The sequence below is a fragment of the Gadus macrocephalus genome, chromosome 14 (genome assembly GCF_031168955.1).
Source record: "Gadus macrocephalus chromosome 14, ASM3116895v1".
In the NCBI taxonomy this organism is placed as follows: Eukaryota; Metazoa; Chordata; class Actinopteri; order Gadiformes; family Gadidae; genus Gadus; species Gadus macrocephalus.
In genome coordinates this window covers 9174774-9192599 of record NC_082395.1, presented here as the reverse complement: position 1 = coordinate 9192599, position 17826 = coordinate 9174774, and the positions used below count along the sequence as shown (strand labels likewise).

Genomic DNA, 17826 nt, shown 5'->3' with positions numbered 1-17826 from the left:
CCTGTGCTACTAAAAACGGCGGTGTTCTTTGCAATGTCTCGTCAGGAGGAACCAGCCCTAATGGCCGGCACTGAACCGTGCACACAGGGGGGGGGGGGGGGGGGGACTTACGTCAAAGAAGGCCTTTTCGCTGATATGTTTGGGAGCTCCGATGGTGGGGGCGGCGATCACCACCGACTCCACCTCGGCCAGGTCGATGTGTCCTCTGCAGTTAGTGTCCTCCCCGGTGTCGTAGTAACGCAACTGTAAGGACACACACGCGCACACACACACACACAGGCACACACACACAGGCACACACACACACACACACACACACACACACACACACACACACACACACACACACACACACACACACACACACACACACACACACACACACACACACACACACACACACACACAGGTCAGCTGATGGGAGGACAGCGTGGCCTTTGAGGCGGTGAAACGGTGTGTTATCCGTGTCACTCACTTGATGCTTTGTGACGTCCAACACGAACCAGCGCGGTTTCCATCCCTTGAGGAGGGCTCCGCGCTTGTACAGGATCCCCTCGTATGACCTGGGAGGAGGGACACAGAGTGAGCCACAGCACTCAGGACTGTTGTCTTTAGGCATGTTTCCCCAAAAGTAAAAGGAAAATGGTAAATGGACTGCATTTACATAACACTTTTATAGCCCTTTAACCCAAAGCGCTTTACAATATTGCCTAACATTCACCCATTCATGCACACATTCGCACATCAACGCCGGCGTCAGCCATGCAAGGCAGTTAGGGTTGGGTGCCTTGTTCAGGGACACCTAACCTCGACACCTTGCGGTTGCCAGCCAACCCTCCACCTCCTGAGCTACCGCCGCCCAAAAGTGGCTCCTATTCCTCCGGTCATCGCCAGGGCTCGGCCGAACCGCCGCCCCGACGGGTCCCCACCTGTTCTCGTCGTTCTTGGGGGTGAACTGGTGGTAGAGCGTGGCCGCGCGGCGGTTCACCCCGTTGGGGGTGACGGCGCTGCGGTCCTCCCCCAGCCCGCTGTCCGGGAGGTGCATCATGGAGCGCCGCTGGAACGCCTGCAGGCCGGAGGTGGGGATCAGCCCCGAGAGGGACAGGGACTGCTTCCGGAGCTGGAGGACCCCACAGGGACATAAACACACACACACACACACACACACACACACACACACACACACAGGTATACAAAGGCAGACGCAGACATACAGGCAGGCAGATACAGAGACAAAGACATACAAAGACAGGCACACCGTTTAAACGATTAGTGAAAAGATCAACTGAATACAGATCCAACTTTAATTAGAGGAGTCCATATGTCTCTGGACAACCGATGGACTTCACACTCAGTGGCAGTAACGAGGACAGTGGGATATCAGCGTCTGGCGGGGAAAGATTTGGATGCACAGTTCTCGTCACCCAGCATGCTGGGATTATTAGTGCGTTACTAGCGCCAACAGTACAACGGTATAGTATAACAAGATGGGGGGGAACTCTATTAACAGGCCCACCGCGAAACGGCGGTGAATGGACGGACCAAAAACACTGCACTCGTTTTTTGTCTAAATGAGAATCAACGACGAACTGGAGAGATGAAGGAGCTTTTGATGGCTGATTGGTAATTAGGTAAAAAAATTGTGCATCTGCAAGTGTTGGTATGCAGACGCTTACGTTTCCTTCTTGCTTGAGGTCTTCCTGGACGCTGGCACGGACCTGCTCCAACGTAGTGTGCCACCTCTCTGGGGACTGGTGCAGCTCGCCCTCTAGCCTCTCTATGTCCTGCACGCACGCGCACACACACACACACACACACACACACACACACACACACACACACACACACACACACACACACACACACACACACACACACACACACACACACACACACACACAAACACACCATTTGAATCATTCCATGTTAGACCCTGTGGAGGGAAACAAGACAAACACACCCACATCAAGAGCAGAGAGCCCCAGCTCGGTGCTTACCGCCAGCAGCTGGGTGATGGCGTCGGGCTGGGCGCGGCTCACGCTGCTGTAGCAGGGCCACACGATGCGCCTCCTGCTGGTGGAGATGGTGTCCGCCTCGTCGCCCCCGTCCCCCCGCGAGGCCATCATCCTGCAGTCGTAGGCCGGCCCGGTGGACAGCGTCTCGTCCGTGAAGAAGTCCCACTTGGCCAGGCTGGGGATGTTGATGATGACCGGCTTCAGGGTGGGCTGCAGGGCGGGAAGGGGGAACGTTTAAGAGACAGGACACGCACATGCACCCACACACACATACACAGCGAGTGCATACACACCCACACACACACACCTGCAGCAAGCAAACACACGCACACCGAATCAAACATTTTCACACACCGAAAACAAAATAACCTTGAAATAGAATAGCAATAAGCAGACGGAACATGATAATCTATCAATATGAAGTACTATTAATGGTAAACGGCCAAAACAATTGAAGACGCACCACAAATGAAAATAGCTCAAAGAGCTAACTATGGCTCATGGGTTGACCAAGGGTCAAGTGGTGTGATAAAACTGTCTGCCTCTTGTGAATAAAAATAAGTAGGTTGTCCGACCATTGCCAAATCTTTAGGGCCAGTGGGAAAGAATGTGGTCAACATTGGACATTCCTCTGCATGCTAAATCACAACACAGTGTGAGCAGTGCAAACATTAAGTCCTGTTATTGCTGCGCCTATGACGATTTATACACCATGAAATATGGATACAGACAGGGTATTATTGGCCAGTGGGCAAGCCATCAGCACGACTGGGCCTTCCTGGCGCAAACAACATCCTTATTAGACACACACACACACACACGCTTGTTTTGATTCAGCAATGGGGATGTGCTGTTGCAGGCCATCCACAGAATTATTCTGAGAAAGGTCATTATACAAGGCAGAGGCGTCGTCAGCCCCTTTTTACTGGGGCACGTGCCCCAGTAAAAGTCTCCAGTGCCCCAGTAAAATTCCATTGATCATTATTGAATTCATCTGCAGAAGCGCCGCTCTCGCTATGGAATCGGCAGGATTCATCAAGTGCATCTCCTGCTGCCTCGGGAGTCTTCAGTCGAGCCTGCCTCTTACCAGCCAATCAAAAAACGAAAGGGGCTACATAAAAGCCAATCAGAAAATAGCCCTATTGTATCTGGGTAAGATTTAACGCAACAACCAATGAAAAAAATCAGTTATTTACGGATTCGTCCACGTGACTCTTCTGAAAGTGTGTAAAGTATGACCAAGTGTTTCTTTCTGTTCAATAGTCTAGATAGAACTTTATCAATCCCCTGTAGGAGAAATTTGTTAATAAAACAATAATGGTAAAAAAAATAAGGAATCTCCCACTTCCGGCTTCCATGAAAGAGAACCATACTAATTCACACAATAGCGTTGATGCAAATCTAGCATTAAAGGTTAATTTAAGGAAGTTTTCTCCAGTCACGCTGAAACTAGTTTGCTAGTAGTAGCGCTTTAATTTGCAGTGTAAGAGAATTCTGGGAAATCTGAATGCTGACAAAATTCTCAGAATTCTGACACTGCAATTTATTTGCACGCTACGACTAGTGAACTACTTTAAAAAAAAAACTCGACACTGCGACCAGGCGACAAATGACTGGTGAGAACCTTCTTAAATGAAGAGTTCAGAGTTTATTAGCCTATTCGATTTATGAATTAAAATTCTTGTGATGAATAATCTACATTTGTACAGTCGATGTGCAGCACTTTAATTCCCGTCAACTATGTTTTCTAACACCAGCATTTCCACAACTATGCTCATGTTCGTGACTGCTATACAAAACCATTTATAGTGCATCTATTTTTCTGCTGGGTAGTGATAGTCGCCCTAAATGCAGCTTTAATTTGGGCTCTGATTCTGAATAAATGCCGCTGCTGAACTGTGTGAATAAATAAAGGGAACTGAAATCGAAAGAAGACACGTGGTTTTGATGTACCGTGAATTCCAGCTGAAAGTGGAACATTGCTGCCATCAGGGGAAATTAATGTAACCTAGGCATATTGTAAGTAGCTTTCAATTCCTTGTTTTTTTGTTGATCATGTTTCGTTGGAAACCACGGGAGCTGGAAAAAGCCCAGAGTAACTCATCTCCTTTTTTAACGTTACAACAAATTCACAACTTGTTTGACACAAACAATGACAACTTGATTGCTGTTAAAGAATGTTGCCCACATAATTAGCACCAGTTTTCAATACTGAGCGTCTGTAGCCTGTAGTTTTATAGCACACACACACACACACACACACGATAATTCAGATCATTGCACTCACAATTCCTGTAAACAGTTGTAGTTGTGAGCGATCTTTCAGTGTGTCGAGAAGGCTCCACACCTGGCTTAGGTCAACCATGGGGCAAGGAAGGCTTCACCAACTTTCTCTTTTGTCCATTGAAAAGGAGCAACCATGCAAAGTGAGTCAAAGCCACGTTATTGACCGCTTTGCCACCATGAAGGCGCGGCGATACAGCTTAATAGTGAAAAAATTATCCTTTAAAAAGGCTCTATGCAGTAGTGTATGGCCTTATTTAGTTTAATTTAAGAGCTTTGATGGTTCTATAACATTTTCCAGGTTGATTGGTGGCAATGAGCCACCTCACCTTAAGTCAGAAATTCTATTAGTTTTAAACCTTGTTTCTTGCCTTTTTAGTACATGTCGTTCTGGCAAAATTATGCTGTTTCCACACAGCTTCTAAATAAATATAGATGTGTAGACTTCTCCTGATAAAGAGGTGAAGGTCATAAAGAGACTTTTTGTTTATTTGTCAGTTACCTTATTTGTAAATCTTTGAGATGTGTATGTGTTTAAATAAATATAATTGTACGGTACTCATGAATCCATCTTTGCGTCTTTACCTTTACCAGTGCTTTAATATAGCCTACAGTATGACAGTGACAACAATTTTGAAGCTCGTACATACCCTTCTGTATCCATATATTTCATATTGTGCACACGTTAAAAAAAAAAATGTTGGCAGTTGGGGGCCTGTGCCCCAGTAAAACTCTAGGTCTAGCAACGCCCCTGATACAAGGTCACACATTCGCACATGCACCACACACACACACACACACACACACACACACACACACACACACACACACACACACACACACACACACACACACACACACACACACACTTTCGGTTTCATGGGACTCATTCCCCTGACTTTGATGTTCCTGAAGGGGGGCATTATCAAAACAAGAGCCCCCTTCATCCTTTCAAGCAGATGGCATGAATTACCCTTGTTTATTGGAAATGGAAGATCATTAAACTACCAAACTGTTTTTAAATAACTTTTAAATAAAAGAGGGAACATTCATGGGTCATAACACGAGATTTTAAAGAGCTTCGATGAGCTCCGGATCTAGATATCGAAAAACAGACTAACTGGAAAGTCCATATTAGCAGCCAGGCGCTCTTCTGCTAAAACCTAAAGCAGGCAGACCAAACAGTCTGACACACACACACACACACACACACACACACACACACACACACACACACACACACACACACACACACACACACACACACACACACACACACACACACACACACACACACACACACACGAAAGCCCTCACCTCAGTCTCACTGGGCCGGTACATATAATTGAAGAAGACGGGGCTCTTCCTGTGCATTCGGTTGATCCACTCCCAGATGCACACGCCCCTCCTGGCCTGCTTATCCCCCTTGTCCTCGAACAACGTGCCTGTGGACGAGGAGGAGTTAGTCATCGGATTGGGGAGGCCATGGTACCCGGGGAGGTCAAACAGGCTGGCCTGCTTGAGTCACCACCATGCAAAGTGACCACCATGCAAAGGCTTTTGCATGGTGGTCACTTTGCATGGTGGTGACTCTCTGCCGACGGGAGGACGATCGTGTGTGTGTTAGTGGCAGACTGTGAGTCACTTATAGTAACGTGCTTGGAGCAACCAGCGGTTGGAAAAGCACAAGATAAGCACCATTATCTCTGAACGCAATCCTGCAGGAGTGAACAATTTCTAAGGAAAACATTGATTGGCCGAGGTAATAGCCAAGCGACTGTGAAGTCATTTGGTGAAGAGAGATTGTGGTTCTCTCTACTTCACGGTCTAGAGGTGCCATGGCTATCTCTAGCCAAGGTATGCTCCGTTGGGGGCATAGCTTGACTAATAACTCTTTCTCCATCGCTCCCAGTGAACAAGAAAGTCAATTTAAATGATATGACTCCTAATTATTACAACAAATGTATTCATTATGATTAGATTATCGATAACAGACTTGCAAGAGAGGTAAAACGGCTCTCCGAATAGTTGGGCAGACGAAAGCTATGTTTTGTGATTGCTATCTAAACCACATAACCTCCCAAATGCCGGGGCCTTGGCCTTAGCACAGCTCACTGACCGTGCTCGAGGCGCTCGTAGTCAGAGTCCAGCAGGAAGTTCTTGAACCGGTTGGAGATGTGATGGTACGCCAGGAACTTCACATACTGCTGATTGAACTCAAACTCCAGAGGATGCTGGTCCAAAAGCTGGAACAGAGAACAAGGAGGGGGGGGGGGGGTGGTGGGGGTTACTCATCAAGATATCACACTGAGCTCATCCCATGCACCGTGGCCACAACGGTGACTTGCACAGAGAAAGACCGAGGGAGGGGTGTGTGTGTGGGGGCAGCGGGGGGGGGGGGTTACTCATCAGAGATTGGACTGAGCTCATCCCGTGCACTGTGGCTACAATGGCGACTTGTGCATAAATCTCCAAAGACGGGGCCCAATTAGAAGCAGGAAAGTACTGCCGCTGCGGCCAGCACACAGGGCGGGGTGCGGGAGGGGGGGGGGGTGACATCATGCCTCTAAAGAAACGGCTCCAGAACTATTATGTCCGTCCCGAGGGGAGAGTACTGGCTGCTCGGGGGCCACCTGGGTCCATTGGCAAAAACAACAGCTGGTTCAGAGATGAAGTACGTCTATTTTCAGAGCAGGATCGCCCCCCCCCCCCCCGGGCTATGGTTGTCCAGAACCCCTCGGCCGCGGGCCAGGCGTCCTCAGCAGCCAGGGGCGTCGCCTTCGACGAGACCAATGTCAAAACTATGTGTTGATGTCAGTGTTGGGGAGTGAACTCCCAGCGCCACCCGAACCCCACGGCACCGTGGCCTTCTACCCGTGGCCTTCTACCCGTGGCCTTCTACCCGTGGCCTCCACAGTCAGCATTACCCCCTCTCACCCTTTCCCGCCATTGCAGCCCCCGCCTCTTCTCACTCCCCCATCTCTCTCTCACTCTCTTCCACCAACCCTCGCCCCCCCCCCCCCCCCCCCCCTCCGATCTCTCTCCCCTCACTCCCCCGTCAACTCTCTCTCGCTCCCTCCCCCCTCTCTCTCCCCTGCCCCCCCTCTCTCTCTCTCCATCCTCTCGCCGCCCTCTCTCCCTCCCCTCTCTCTCCATCCTCCCTCTCTCTCTCCCTCCCCTTCCCCCCCCCTCTCTCTCCATCCTCCCTCTCTCCCTCCCCTGTCCCCCCCTCTCTCTCCATCCTCCCTCTCTCTCCATCCTCCCTCTCTCTCTCCATCCTCCCTCTCTCTCTCTCCCTCCCCTGTCCCCCCCTCTCTCTCCATCCTCCCTCTCTCTCTCCCTCCCCCGTCCCCCCCTCTCTCTCCATCCTCCCTCTCTCTCCATCCTCCCTCTCTCTCTCCCTCCCTCCCCTGTCCCCCCTCTCTCTCTCCATCCTCCCTCTCTCTCTCCATCCTCTCTCTCTCTCTCCCTCCCCTGTCCCCCCCTCTCTCTCCATCCTCCCTCTCTCTCTCCCTCCCTCCCCTGTCCCCCCTCTCTCTCTCCATCCTCCCTCTCTCTCTCCCTCCCCTGTCCCCCCCCTCTCTCTCCATCCTCCCTCTCTCTCCATCCTCCCTCTCTCCCCCCAGCCTCTCTCCATCCTCCCTCTCTCTCTCCATCCTCCCTCTCTCTTTCCCTCCCCTGCCCCCCCTCTCTCTCTCCCCCAGCCTCTCTCCATCTCTCTCGCTCTCTCTAATAAAAACCCCAGGTTTAAAAGCACACCCAAGCCTCCCGTGAGCCCTCCAAACTCCCCCAGACCCCAATTTTCCACTTAGAGAGGAAACACGCGATAGAGAGAGATATTGAAAGGGATGCTGAAGACATTGCTGGGTGCTGAGCTCTGGGTTCCCGCACACACACCATCTGGGCAACAGGCTCAGGCCCCTTCCCCCCCCCGCCGCGGCCCACTCGCTCGTTGAAAACGGCCGAGCCAAGGCGGGGGGATCACAGAGTGCAAAAAGCAAAACCAAATGGACACACAATGACAGCTGAATTAACCCCCGCCCTTCTCTCTCTCTCTCTCTGCCTCACTTTTTTTCACTATGGTGGAATGCAATGATTTCATGGGGGAGCTATGGATGGGGTGAGGGGGATTTGTGGGAGGATCCGGGGGGGTTATTGGGGCTTCACAGGAGGGGTGCGGAGGGGTTGCTTGATGGGCTATACTATGGGGATCAGGGGCATGGAGGGAGGGCGAGGTGCTTCACCTGGTGGACACAGTCCAGGAACTGCAGGAAGATGGGCGTGAAGCCGCTGCCCTGGCTGCCGGGGCTCAGGTTGCTGCGCTGGCTGAATTTGTGGCCGAAGGAGAGCCACTCTTTCTCCAGCAGCACCTGGAAGCCCTCCAGAGTCCTGTAGAAGGGATCGCTGAGCAGCTGCACCAGAGACACCACCTGCAGGGAGGAGGTGATGGAGGAGGGAGGAGGGAGGGAGAACACGGCGTCAAGCAGCGTAAAAAAACACTGATGGGTCAATCACGAACACAACCTCGGGCTGTCAAGTTGATGGGAGACAACAGGAATCATCAGATTACTGCTGGAGATAACCGATGATTTAACCGTGTGTTTCTTATTACGCTCGCTCCGCCAGCAGCGCTTCACTTGATGGATTCAAACTGGATGCTATCGTTCAATGTTTCCAGTGTGCGCTCCAGTGTTTGGTGCTGACGTGTTTCCAACACTAACAACACAAGGCCCAGAACCAACTCTCAACACGCAATGCACAGTGCATTACCTGGGTAACAACAACAAGATTCTAACATAATGAAATATAATTTGATTCAATTTCATAATCGGTACCACAAGGGATTCTTAAACCAATTTAATTTTTAGTTTTATTTTTTCAAACAAAAAAGGCCCTGATTGGAATGAAAAGACCTTAAGATGGTGGGAGGAGGAGCCACACTACTGGAGTAACATGGTTACAGCAGCTTCTAGGAAGAAGATCTTTAGGTTCTCCATGTGAAAATCACCTAGAGAACAGTGGGGACCTTCTTCTGCTTTTCAAACAGCAGCCCGGGGCCATACCGACATGTAAACACGTTCAAAGGACACATGATTGTTGCAACACAACTCTCCCAACCCAACAGGTCAATGTGGAAAATATGTGGAAAATATGAGCTCACTGGGCAAAAATGGGAAATATGCCACGTGAAGCATGGAAATGGATACAGACAATTTACGGGGATCAAAACAAGCTTTTGTTTGCATGCATGCCTTGAAAGCAAATCCCAAAATATTGATATGATTATAATCGGCCCGCATCAGCCACAGTGGGGGTGGGCGAGGGCAACACCAAACTAAAGAGTTGGAGAATTGCCATTTATATTGTCAAATTCTATGTGAATAGCATACAATCAAATTATCTAATTACGGAGGATCCTGATGCACAGTTTATTATTACAAATATTTCTTGATGCAATAATCCTAAATCATTTGGGAGATGCTATCATCCAGAGTGACAAATGGGAGGGGGTTGGACTGTAAATCGACGTAATCTAAGGATTCCTTAAGGGTGGACTATGGGAATTGAACCTGGTCAATTTGGGGTTAGGAGCATCTGAGTAACTACACCATGACCCTACCCCCCAGTTTATGGACAAAGATGAACCACTGCCTTCTTCAGAGTCTTATGTTACCCAGCAACGTGGTATCAGAGGACCGTACCGTTTGGGCGATCAAACCGTCTCTCCTTTACTTTGTCGTACCGATTCTGCCAATTAGGCGTGAACGTGCCTTACCCATGAACTTAATCAACAGCAGTATCATGTTGGTCTTTGTGATGAGACACTGAAGGGTAAAGCAGTTGAATGATGATGCACAGTGTTTTTGGCCACCAGCTCCGTACTGATGTGACTTTGCATTGATGAAAGTAATGAAAGATGCAGGTGTGAAAACTTATAACGCAAGGGTGCGTTATAAATAAAACCTCTTTTGAAGAATCGCTACAACGAAGTCACTTCGAAACAAATGACAATGGACACGTATGTTTTGCCCGGAGAGGCGCTTACGATGGTTCAATCATCCATTACGGTGGTGTCCTTTAATTGCCCCTGTTTGTGTACAGGGTGTGGTGTGAGCGCTACGGTTTGGGGCAGCAGACAGAGATCAGTATGTTTAGTATGGCCCTCACCTGTGTGGTGATGTCCCAGCCGTCCTCCAGGCTGAGAAGAACCGAGGAGCCGGTGTCCAGCAGATCCACCAGCAGCAGGGCCAACTCTAGGATCTTGTGTAGCTGTGGGGGGACCACACACACACACACACACACACACACACACACACACACAGGCCGACAGAAAGACAGACACACACACACACACAGAACAATAAGTCTATTGTCTGCATTCAGTGCTATTTTCGGGGTGCGATGGCGAGGCCCGGCTTGGCATTCCCACAGATCATATTGTTAATGTTAACGTGAGGGCAGGGGCTCGAGGGGGTCAGCCAGATAACCGGCATGATAAGGCCCCCCACTGGCTGTGCTGCGCTGGGCCTGTGTCCACTTCCCTTGGGAACCAGATAGTGGATTTAGTGTGAAAGTCTCACACACACACACACACACACACACACACACACACACACACACACACACACACACACACACACACACACACACACACACACACACACACACACACACACACACACACACACACACAGGATGAGCAGCAGCCAGAGCCCTAGTGCAGTCTGGGACTTTCTTTTTTAGGAAGCTCTCACGCCAACATCGTCTACGTCTGCCACGGGCGAGGAAAAGCCCCGGAGGCTGTATGCGGTCACCACACGCCTTCATAGCAATGTGCTCTCAAAGTAATGTCCGATGTCCGTGCACTAATTGGATCTGCGTCTATGTGTGCGGAAGGTCTCACCTGTGAGATCCACTCAGACTCCTCCAGGGCTCTGAGGAAGGAGTCCTCGGCGTCCGAGGAGGTGGCGCTGGGAACGCACGCCCTAAGCAGCTTCTTGAACGCCGCCTTCACCTGTCGTGTGTCCGCAAAGTCCACCGGCACCAGCTCACAGTTCAGCGACGAGTCCATCTTCAGGCCCTGCCGTGAGGAGAAGAAGGAAACACTTGAACATACTTATAACAGATTAATACATAGATATATGCGTTGTATGTATGTAGCCGACTACATGATACAAAACTAAGTATTGCTGCTGGCTCCCATGGAGTGACAATGTACCTTGGCAGGGGTAGATACATTTTATTCTTCTGGACCTATTGAGGAAATAGCTATCTCTGATGTTGACGTCTAAAGCGGTCATAAAAGGAACGATTAGAGCCGTCGCTTAAGATGAGAGGTTTATGATGAATCTACAAAGCACCCAATCAGTCTTGTTGAATTCTTCAGACGGGAAAAAGGCAACTCGTCATTCTTGAGCGACCTATGTCACGTGCAAGTTTAAATCAAATGGAGGTCATCGCTCAAAGCTGTTCACAGCGATAGACATGACGTGGAGGAAAAACATCTCCCAACCTCTTCCAACATTTAATTTAAGAGTTATTGGTTTTCAACTCCTTTACTGTCAGTTTGGTTATGTACCGCTTACGTCAAGTTGTATTCAGATTCGGCAAGGCTAGCTAAGAAAACAATTCAAAGGAAATAATAATACCGCCACTTACAATATAATGTTTCAGACACATAATAATAATTGAAAAAAATAAGAAGACCACTAAATCTGTTTGACTAAAACCGTGGAAGAAGCTGCTCCCGACGATGTTAACATCCCCAATCCCGTGAAACCCAAATCTCTCTCGACGCCCATTTCCTCTGCCGTACCCGTAGATGAGACTTCTCTCCGAAGATGTAGAATGCCGCCTGTTGCTTGAGGAGCTGAGCCTGAAGGCCGCTGCTCCCTGCAGGGGGCGCCAGATCCTTCCCGGCTATCCTGGCACCCTGCTCACCCGGCGATTGGAGCTGGCTGGGACGACTGCTAGAGCGAAGGCTGGCCCACACACCTGTAGGCACAGAACACAGAAAGACTCTCACACCACTCGGTCTAGCCACGCTACGCATGAATATCAAGTTATTTATATTTCTGCTGTTGTTGTTGTTCGTTTAGCATCAAGGCCCAAATGAACAACACATGTCGTGCTAAGTTCATGCTGCATGCACATCAGCAGCACCAGCGATTGTGTAAACACCATCATTCTTTCGGGCCATCAAAACCAAGTGTTTGGGTGCTGGGGATATTGAAAGCAGAGGTTATAGGAATTTGTTAGCAGGATTAGCCAATAGGGTTAGAGATCACTGGTGGCTATCACATTTGATTAATAGCATGCAGTCATCATCGCAGTGACCTAAAGTCCATATATTTTGTCGTTTGTTGTATGTTGTTCAGCCGAATATTAGGTCTGGTTCTAGTATTTGCATAATCTGAGCAAAGAAGATAGCAAAAAAATAAATAAATAATGAAAGCTAAATCTGAAGAAGTGAAATAACATTTTGATTTTTGCGTTCAATCATAGGATTACAGAAATTGCAAGAAAAATGTGCCAAAAACACAATCAATAACTAGAATTTACACCCATAATACAATTATATAAAGGTTTAAAGCTGATTGTGCGTCACAATTTTTTAATTTAAACGAGAAAAACAAAAGAGGACAATGCCGTCCCCCTGATGATAAATTTTCAGCCACTAATTAAAAAAAAAAAAAAAGAAAAACATTTATTTGGTGATGGTTTTTTGTACCCGTTAGAAAATATATGTGATGAAGTTACAATGATTGTTATAATAATTGATTGCATTAATGGTTTATCAAATAATACCTACGGTAATTGAAATAAATCACATCATTGTTATTTTACAATGGAAACACACCTAAATCCGCATCGGTCGAGGAAAAGTCAGTTTCATCTATGAGTCGAAAACTTATCCCTGCTTTCCTCGTTAGCACCTGAGCCAGCCTCATGTTTGGTCTATCTGACACACACTTGAATTACATTATATTGGTCATCTACCAGATACGCAAGCGAACCCCAGGGGCTAGCAGCCGGACAGATGAGTCCATCTTCCAGCTAACTGGGTTCCAGCTAAACGTGAATCAACTCACCAATATGAGCCAAGATATTAACAATAGAGAGGACGGACGCCACAACAAAGGAGCTCCTAAACCTACGCTTAAACCACAGCTTCCACACAGAGCGCGTGCAGTCACTCATTATTAGCCCAGCGCTGCTGAAATCTCAACACATACGTACGTGTATGTAAGTGTTCACACACTTGCACACATATGCATGCATGCGTGTGTGTGTGTGTGTGTGTGTGTGTGTGTGTGTGTGTGTGTGTGTGTGTGTGTGTGTGTGTGTGTGTGTGTGTGTGTGCGCGCGCTCGCGCGCGTCAAAGCTCTTTAAAGTGGTTGCAATGAATGCACAAATTTAGGTTGGAGAATAAATGTGTCGTTTAGAGAAGTGAAAGGAAAAAGTTTTGAGCATGGGTTATCATATGGACTGTTAATAAGAGATGTGAAATGACAAAGGTTTGAGCATGGGTTATCACATGGACTGTTAATAAGAGATGTGAAATGACAAAGGTTTGAGCATGGGTTATGACATGGACTGTTAATAAGAGATGTGAAATGACAAAGGTTTGAGCATGGGTTATGACATGGACTGTTAATAAGAGATGTGAAATGACAAAGGTTTGAGCATGGGTTATGACATGGACTGTTAATAAGAGATGTGAAATGACAAAGGTTTGAGCATGGGTTATGACATGGACTGTTAAGAAGAGATGTGAAATGACAAAGGTTTGAGCATGGGTTATGACATGGACTGTTAAGAAGAGATGTGAAATGACAAAGGTTTGAGCATGGGTTATGACATGGACTGTTAAGAAGGCGGCGATGGGGAAATACCGGTGTCACTATACCTTGATTTTGGGCTGTTCCCTTATTGGCAGACTTTGGGTTTGAGTGATTGAATAGTTTATCCCTGTACCCAAGCACTGGGGAGGGGTTGGGTGTTTACAGGGAAGGGAAGAGAAGGAGAGGACAGGAAAGATAGTAACCATGAAAATAAAAGGAGAACAAAAATAAATCAAAATTGGGAAACACACAATGACATAGGAATGTGTATTCAATGCCATGTTGAATATTGTTGACCAAAACAATGAGACAGATCGGAGTTCCCCAGTCATGACGGAACTCCTATTTCCCGTGATTTGTGATAAAGTAGTACGAGGGGTCCGTTTTTCAACCCAGTAGAGCGAATGAAGTGGCATGCAACACTGATGATGGGGGTTGATGGAATGTGATAAGAGGGTGACGATTCCCGGCATCCAGGAAGTAAACAAACATGAGGGAGTTTGCTAGGACTTAGTATAAATTTTAATAGAATCAAACAGATTACGGAGTAAGAAAGAGAAGGACGGGTTCTTTGCCTTCCAAATTAATGCATCCTCCAGTTTTTTGTTAGAACAGTCCAGGAAACTAAAAAACACACCCCACGAATTAGGAGTGAACCCTCTTTATGCTGCTATGTCTAAAAAAACATACCTTCCAAACCACACTGTCCTAATAGGTCTGCAGGTTAAGGTCCTTGCACATTCAATTTTCATTGCGTTTCTTTCCTACATCAATTAAATCAATAAAAATCGCTGAGCTGACAGCGCAACTTTCTATCTTTTTGAGTCGCTGTAAACATAGACCAGTGAAGTCCCTAAACTAGCTTTACTTTGGAGAAGACGGAATGATGTATTTTACCCTTGCTTTACTGATGAACCTGGACAATCTCATCTGCGTCCGCTGACTTCGGCTCATTTGGTCAAAGGTAGATTAAAGGAAAATGGCACTGTGCGTCTCCTTCAACTACGGGTAGGTAGAAAATATCCTTATTTCCCCAAGAGTGTCCATTAAAAAAGACTCAGGCTAGTAGCTCTAAACTTTAGAGTTTAGACTCATACATGAGACAGGGATTTGTATTAGTATATTACATTTGCTGTGTATGTGCACAGTACTGTATTGTTTGCGTCTTTGAGACCAGCGTACTGGTGCACTCTGCCTCAAATCACTTGAGAGATCGTGTTTTTGCGTATCAATTTCACATTTTGTTCTGAAAAGACTTGTTGTGCCCCCTGCTTGTCCTTTGGCGAGGTCTACCCCCAATGTGTCCGAGTGGCTGAGGAGGAGAAAGCGGCAGCAACACTCACCCCCCCTGGTGAAGCTGTTTGAGAAGGGGATATCTAAATGGACAGGGGCCATCTTTGGTATCCTGGACGTCCGCCTTTCACTACCTGAACACACAACACACACGCACACACACACGCACACACACACACACCACAATAAGCACAACAAACATTCCCCATGTGAATTGAGCACTACACACAAACACACCATATGAGGGACGGTGATGCGGTCCGGGGCCATAACAACACAACATGGCAACTGGGGAAGGCAAATCTTGAAGAAGGGTCTTCGGTCTGTTGTAGGGACGTAAGGTGTTTGTTTACAACTCTGTACCACTGATTTACAGCTGAAAGGCAAACTGGATTGAGATGCATGGTAAAGCCCTTTTGGCTCAGACTTTGAAATCCTACCGGCGACATGGTTTAAAGCTGCGGCTGATGAGATGGACAGGCTGGGAATCCTCTTTCCCTATTAGGCGGACGTTCTCCTGATCCTCCCTGGCCTAGAGAAATAGGATCTTTGGCGCTATTGATCCATTGGAAGACGTTTTATGACCCAGTTTCTACATGAATAGAGTGGAGTTGGGTATAAGGTTGAAACATAATGTGTCCGTGCATCTGTTTGCATGTCTGTGTTTGTGTGTTTGTGTGTGTTTGTGTCTGTATGCATCTACGCATGTGCATGTGTGTTTGTGTGTAAGCAAGGGAACGTTTGTGCGTGCGCATGTGTGCGCATGTTTGCGAATGTGTGCTTGTGTGTGCTTGTGGGTGTGTGTGTGTGTGTGTGTGTGTGTGTGTGTGCGCGCTCGCTCGCTCGCGCGTGCGTGCATGCGTGAACATGTCAGCTTCCTGGCACTCGCCTAAACACAAGTACAATATGTTGACAAAATAGGTTTAGGTCAGCATAGATAGATGAATAAGAGTCACGACCTCTTATTGTCCTGTTCCTCTTACATAAGCCTGAAATTGTAAAACAGTTCCTTCCTAGACAAAGTAATGGACCTAATAATATAGATATATATAAATATATCTGCCTCTGTCTCTCCCTCTCTCACAGACACAGAGCCAATATGACTGCACATAAGATAAGTGTCTGATAACACACTGAGGAAAATGACAGACGAAAAAACATGCTGGTAAAACAAAAGAGCCACAAAACACGGCTTAGCGATACGGCACAATAGTTTCAAAATCTCAAGTTTGCAATCTTTGACTAGACTCGCGCCAACTGGATGGCGGTAGACTGCAGATGATCAGAATGGCAGAAGGATACACACACACACACAACACAACACTGTTATCTGAGTATTTGTCTCCAGATCATAGTGGGTAACTGACCTACCACGCACAGACATAAATATAGTGTCTGAAACCAAAGTGCACTTAAAAAATTCTGTTCCGCAGTAATACGAGAATCACATCCAGGTCTTTGCTTATATTAAATGCTGAATTGTCCTCAACATACTTGTTCAGGGCAATATCCTCATATTATAAGACCAGGGGTAAAAACATCCCGCCCACATTGCTAATGTTAAGAAGGAAGGACATTTCAAACTTCTTTAAAACTACTAAAAGTAGTAAACATCAGTGTTTGAATGACCTAAACCCTCCTATTGACAAGCTGATGATTCTTACAAAGTATTGCTTTGGACCTTATTATCCAAGGTGCCATATTGCTTTGCTGGGGGGGAGGGGACTTTCTCAAACCATTGGAGAAACCATGACAACTCAATTAAAATACAATCAAAATGCCACCTGGTTGGGAAACCGTACTGCAAGAACAGAAAATAATAAATTGAGCTGTCGTCATGTTTTCCCCAAAGATTGTAGGTTTACCGAACTAATAAGGCCACTAGGTGAACAAGGTGTCTTGAGGTGTTTTCCGACTCTGCATGAGTGACTTCAATACGTTGTTGTTGTTACCTGGTGTACCTGGTGACAGTCCGATCTGGGAGCGGTTGGATAGCGTGTTGTTGCCGTTCATCTTGAAGTGGACTGGAACGGAGTCAAGGATGGCCTGCAGGTACTTCTCCTGTTCTAGACTACTGGAAGACTCGGAGGATGAAGTAGTGGCTGCAGACAGAGGTTGAGGCCATACACAATCAAAACAATGGTCAAATGAAATAGCAATGATGCAGATGCATAGTTAGGACGCAAGGATACAGCCACGAAAAGCAAAAGGGTTAAACTGTTGAAGTCTAGGTACTATTCGGCTTATAGCGGTCGTGCAGTCACGTGATTGGCATGATTCTATCAACAGGGTGGTCGGCTCGAGATGAAACGATCTTGAGTGAAGGCCAACATTTAACGGTCCGTTATCGCACCCGCAAAGATACAGCGTTGTGTCCTGGTGCATTCCTG

The 17826-nt window shown here is 47.4% G+C and overlaps 1 protein-coding gene across 6 annotated transcripts in view; it reads right to left on the bottom strand.

Moving 5' to 3' along the window:
- The window catches only part of sbf2 (SET binding factor 2), a 97650-nt gene that overhangs the window by 1955 nt on the left and 77869 nt on the right, over nt 1–17826 (bottom strand). For 2 of the 6 annotated variants that reach the window (XM_060071542.1, XM_060071547.1), the window contains exons 28-41: nt 17389–17538; nt 15487–15570; nt 14209–14283; nt 12115–12293; nt 11203–11379; nt 10467–10568; nt 8543–8728; nt 6418–6544; nt 5616–5743; nt 1998–2225; nt 1677–1784; nt 930–1120; nt 476–563; nt 112–243 (exon numbers count right to left, since the gene is read on the bottom strand). In XM_060071542.1, coding sequence (XP_059927525.1) covers nt 112–243; nt 476–563; nt 930–1120; nt 1677–1784; nt 1998–2225; nt 5616–5743; nt 6418–6544; nt 8543–8728; nt 10467–10568; nt 11203–11379; nt 12115–12293; nt 14209–14283; nt 15487–15570; nt 17389–17538 — 1955 coding nt within the window. The remainder of the gene's footprint in view (nt 1–111; nt 244–475; nt 564–929; nt 1121–1676; nt 1785–1997; nt 2226–5615; nt 5744–6417; nt 6545–8542; nt 8729–10466; nt 10569–11202; nt 11380–12114; nt 12294–14208; nt 14284–15486; nt 15571–17388; nt 17539–17826) is intronic. The other 4 variants (XM_060071543.1, XM_060071546.1, XM_060071545.1 and 1 more) reach the window with 4 other exon arrangements.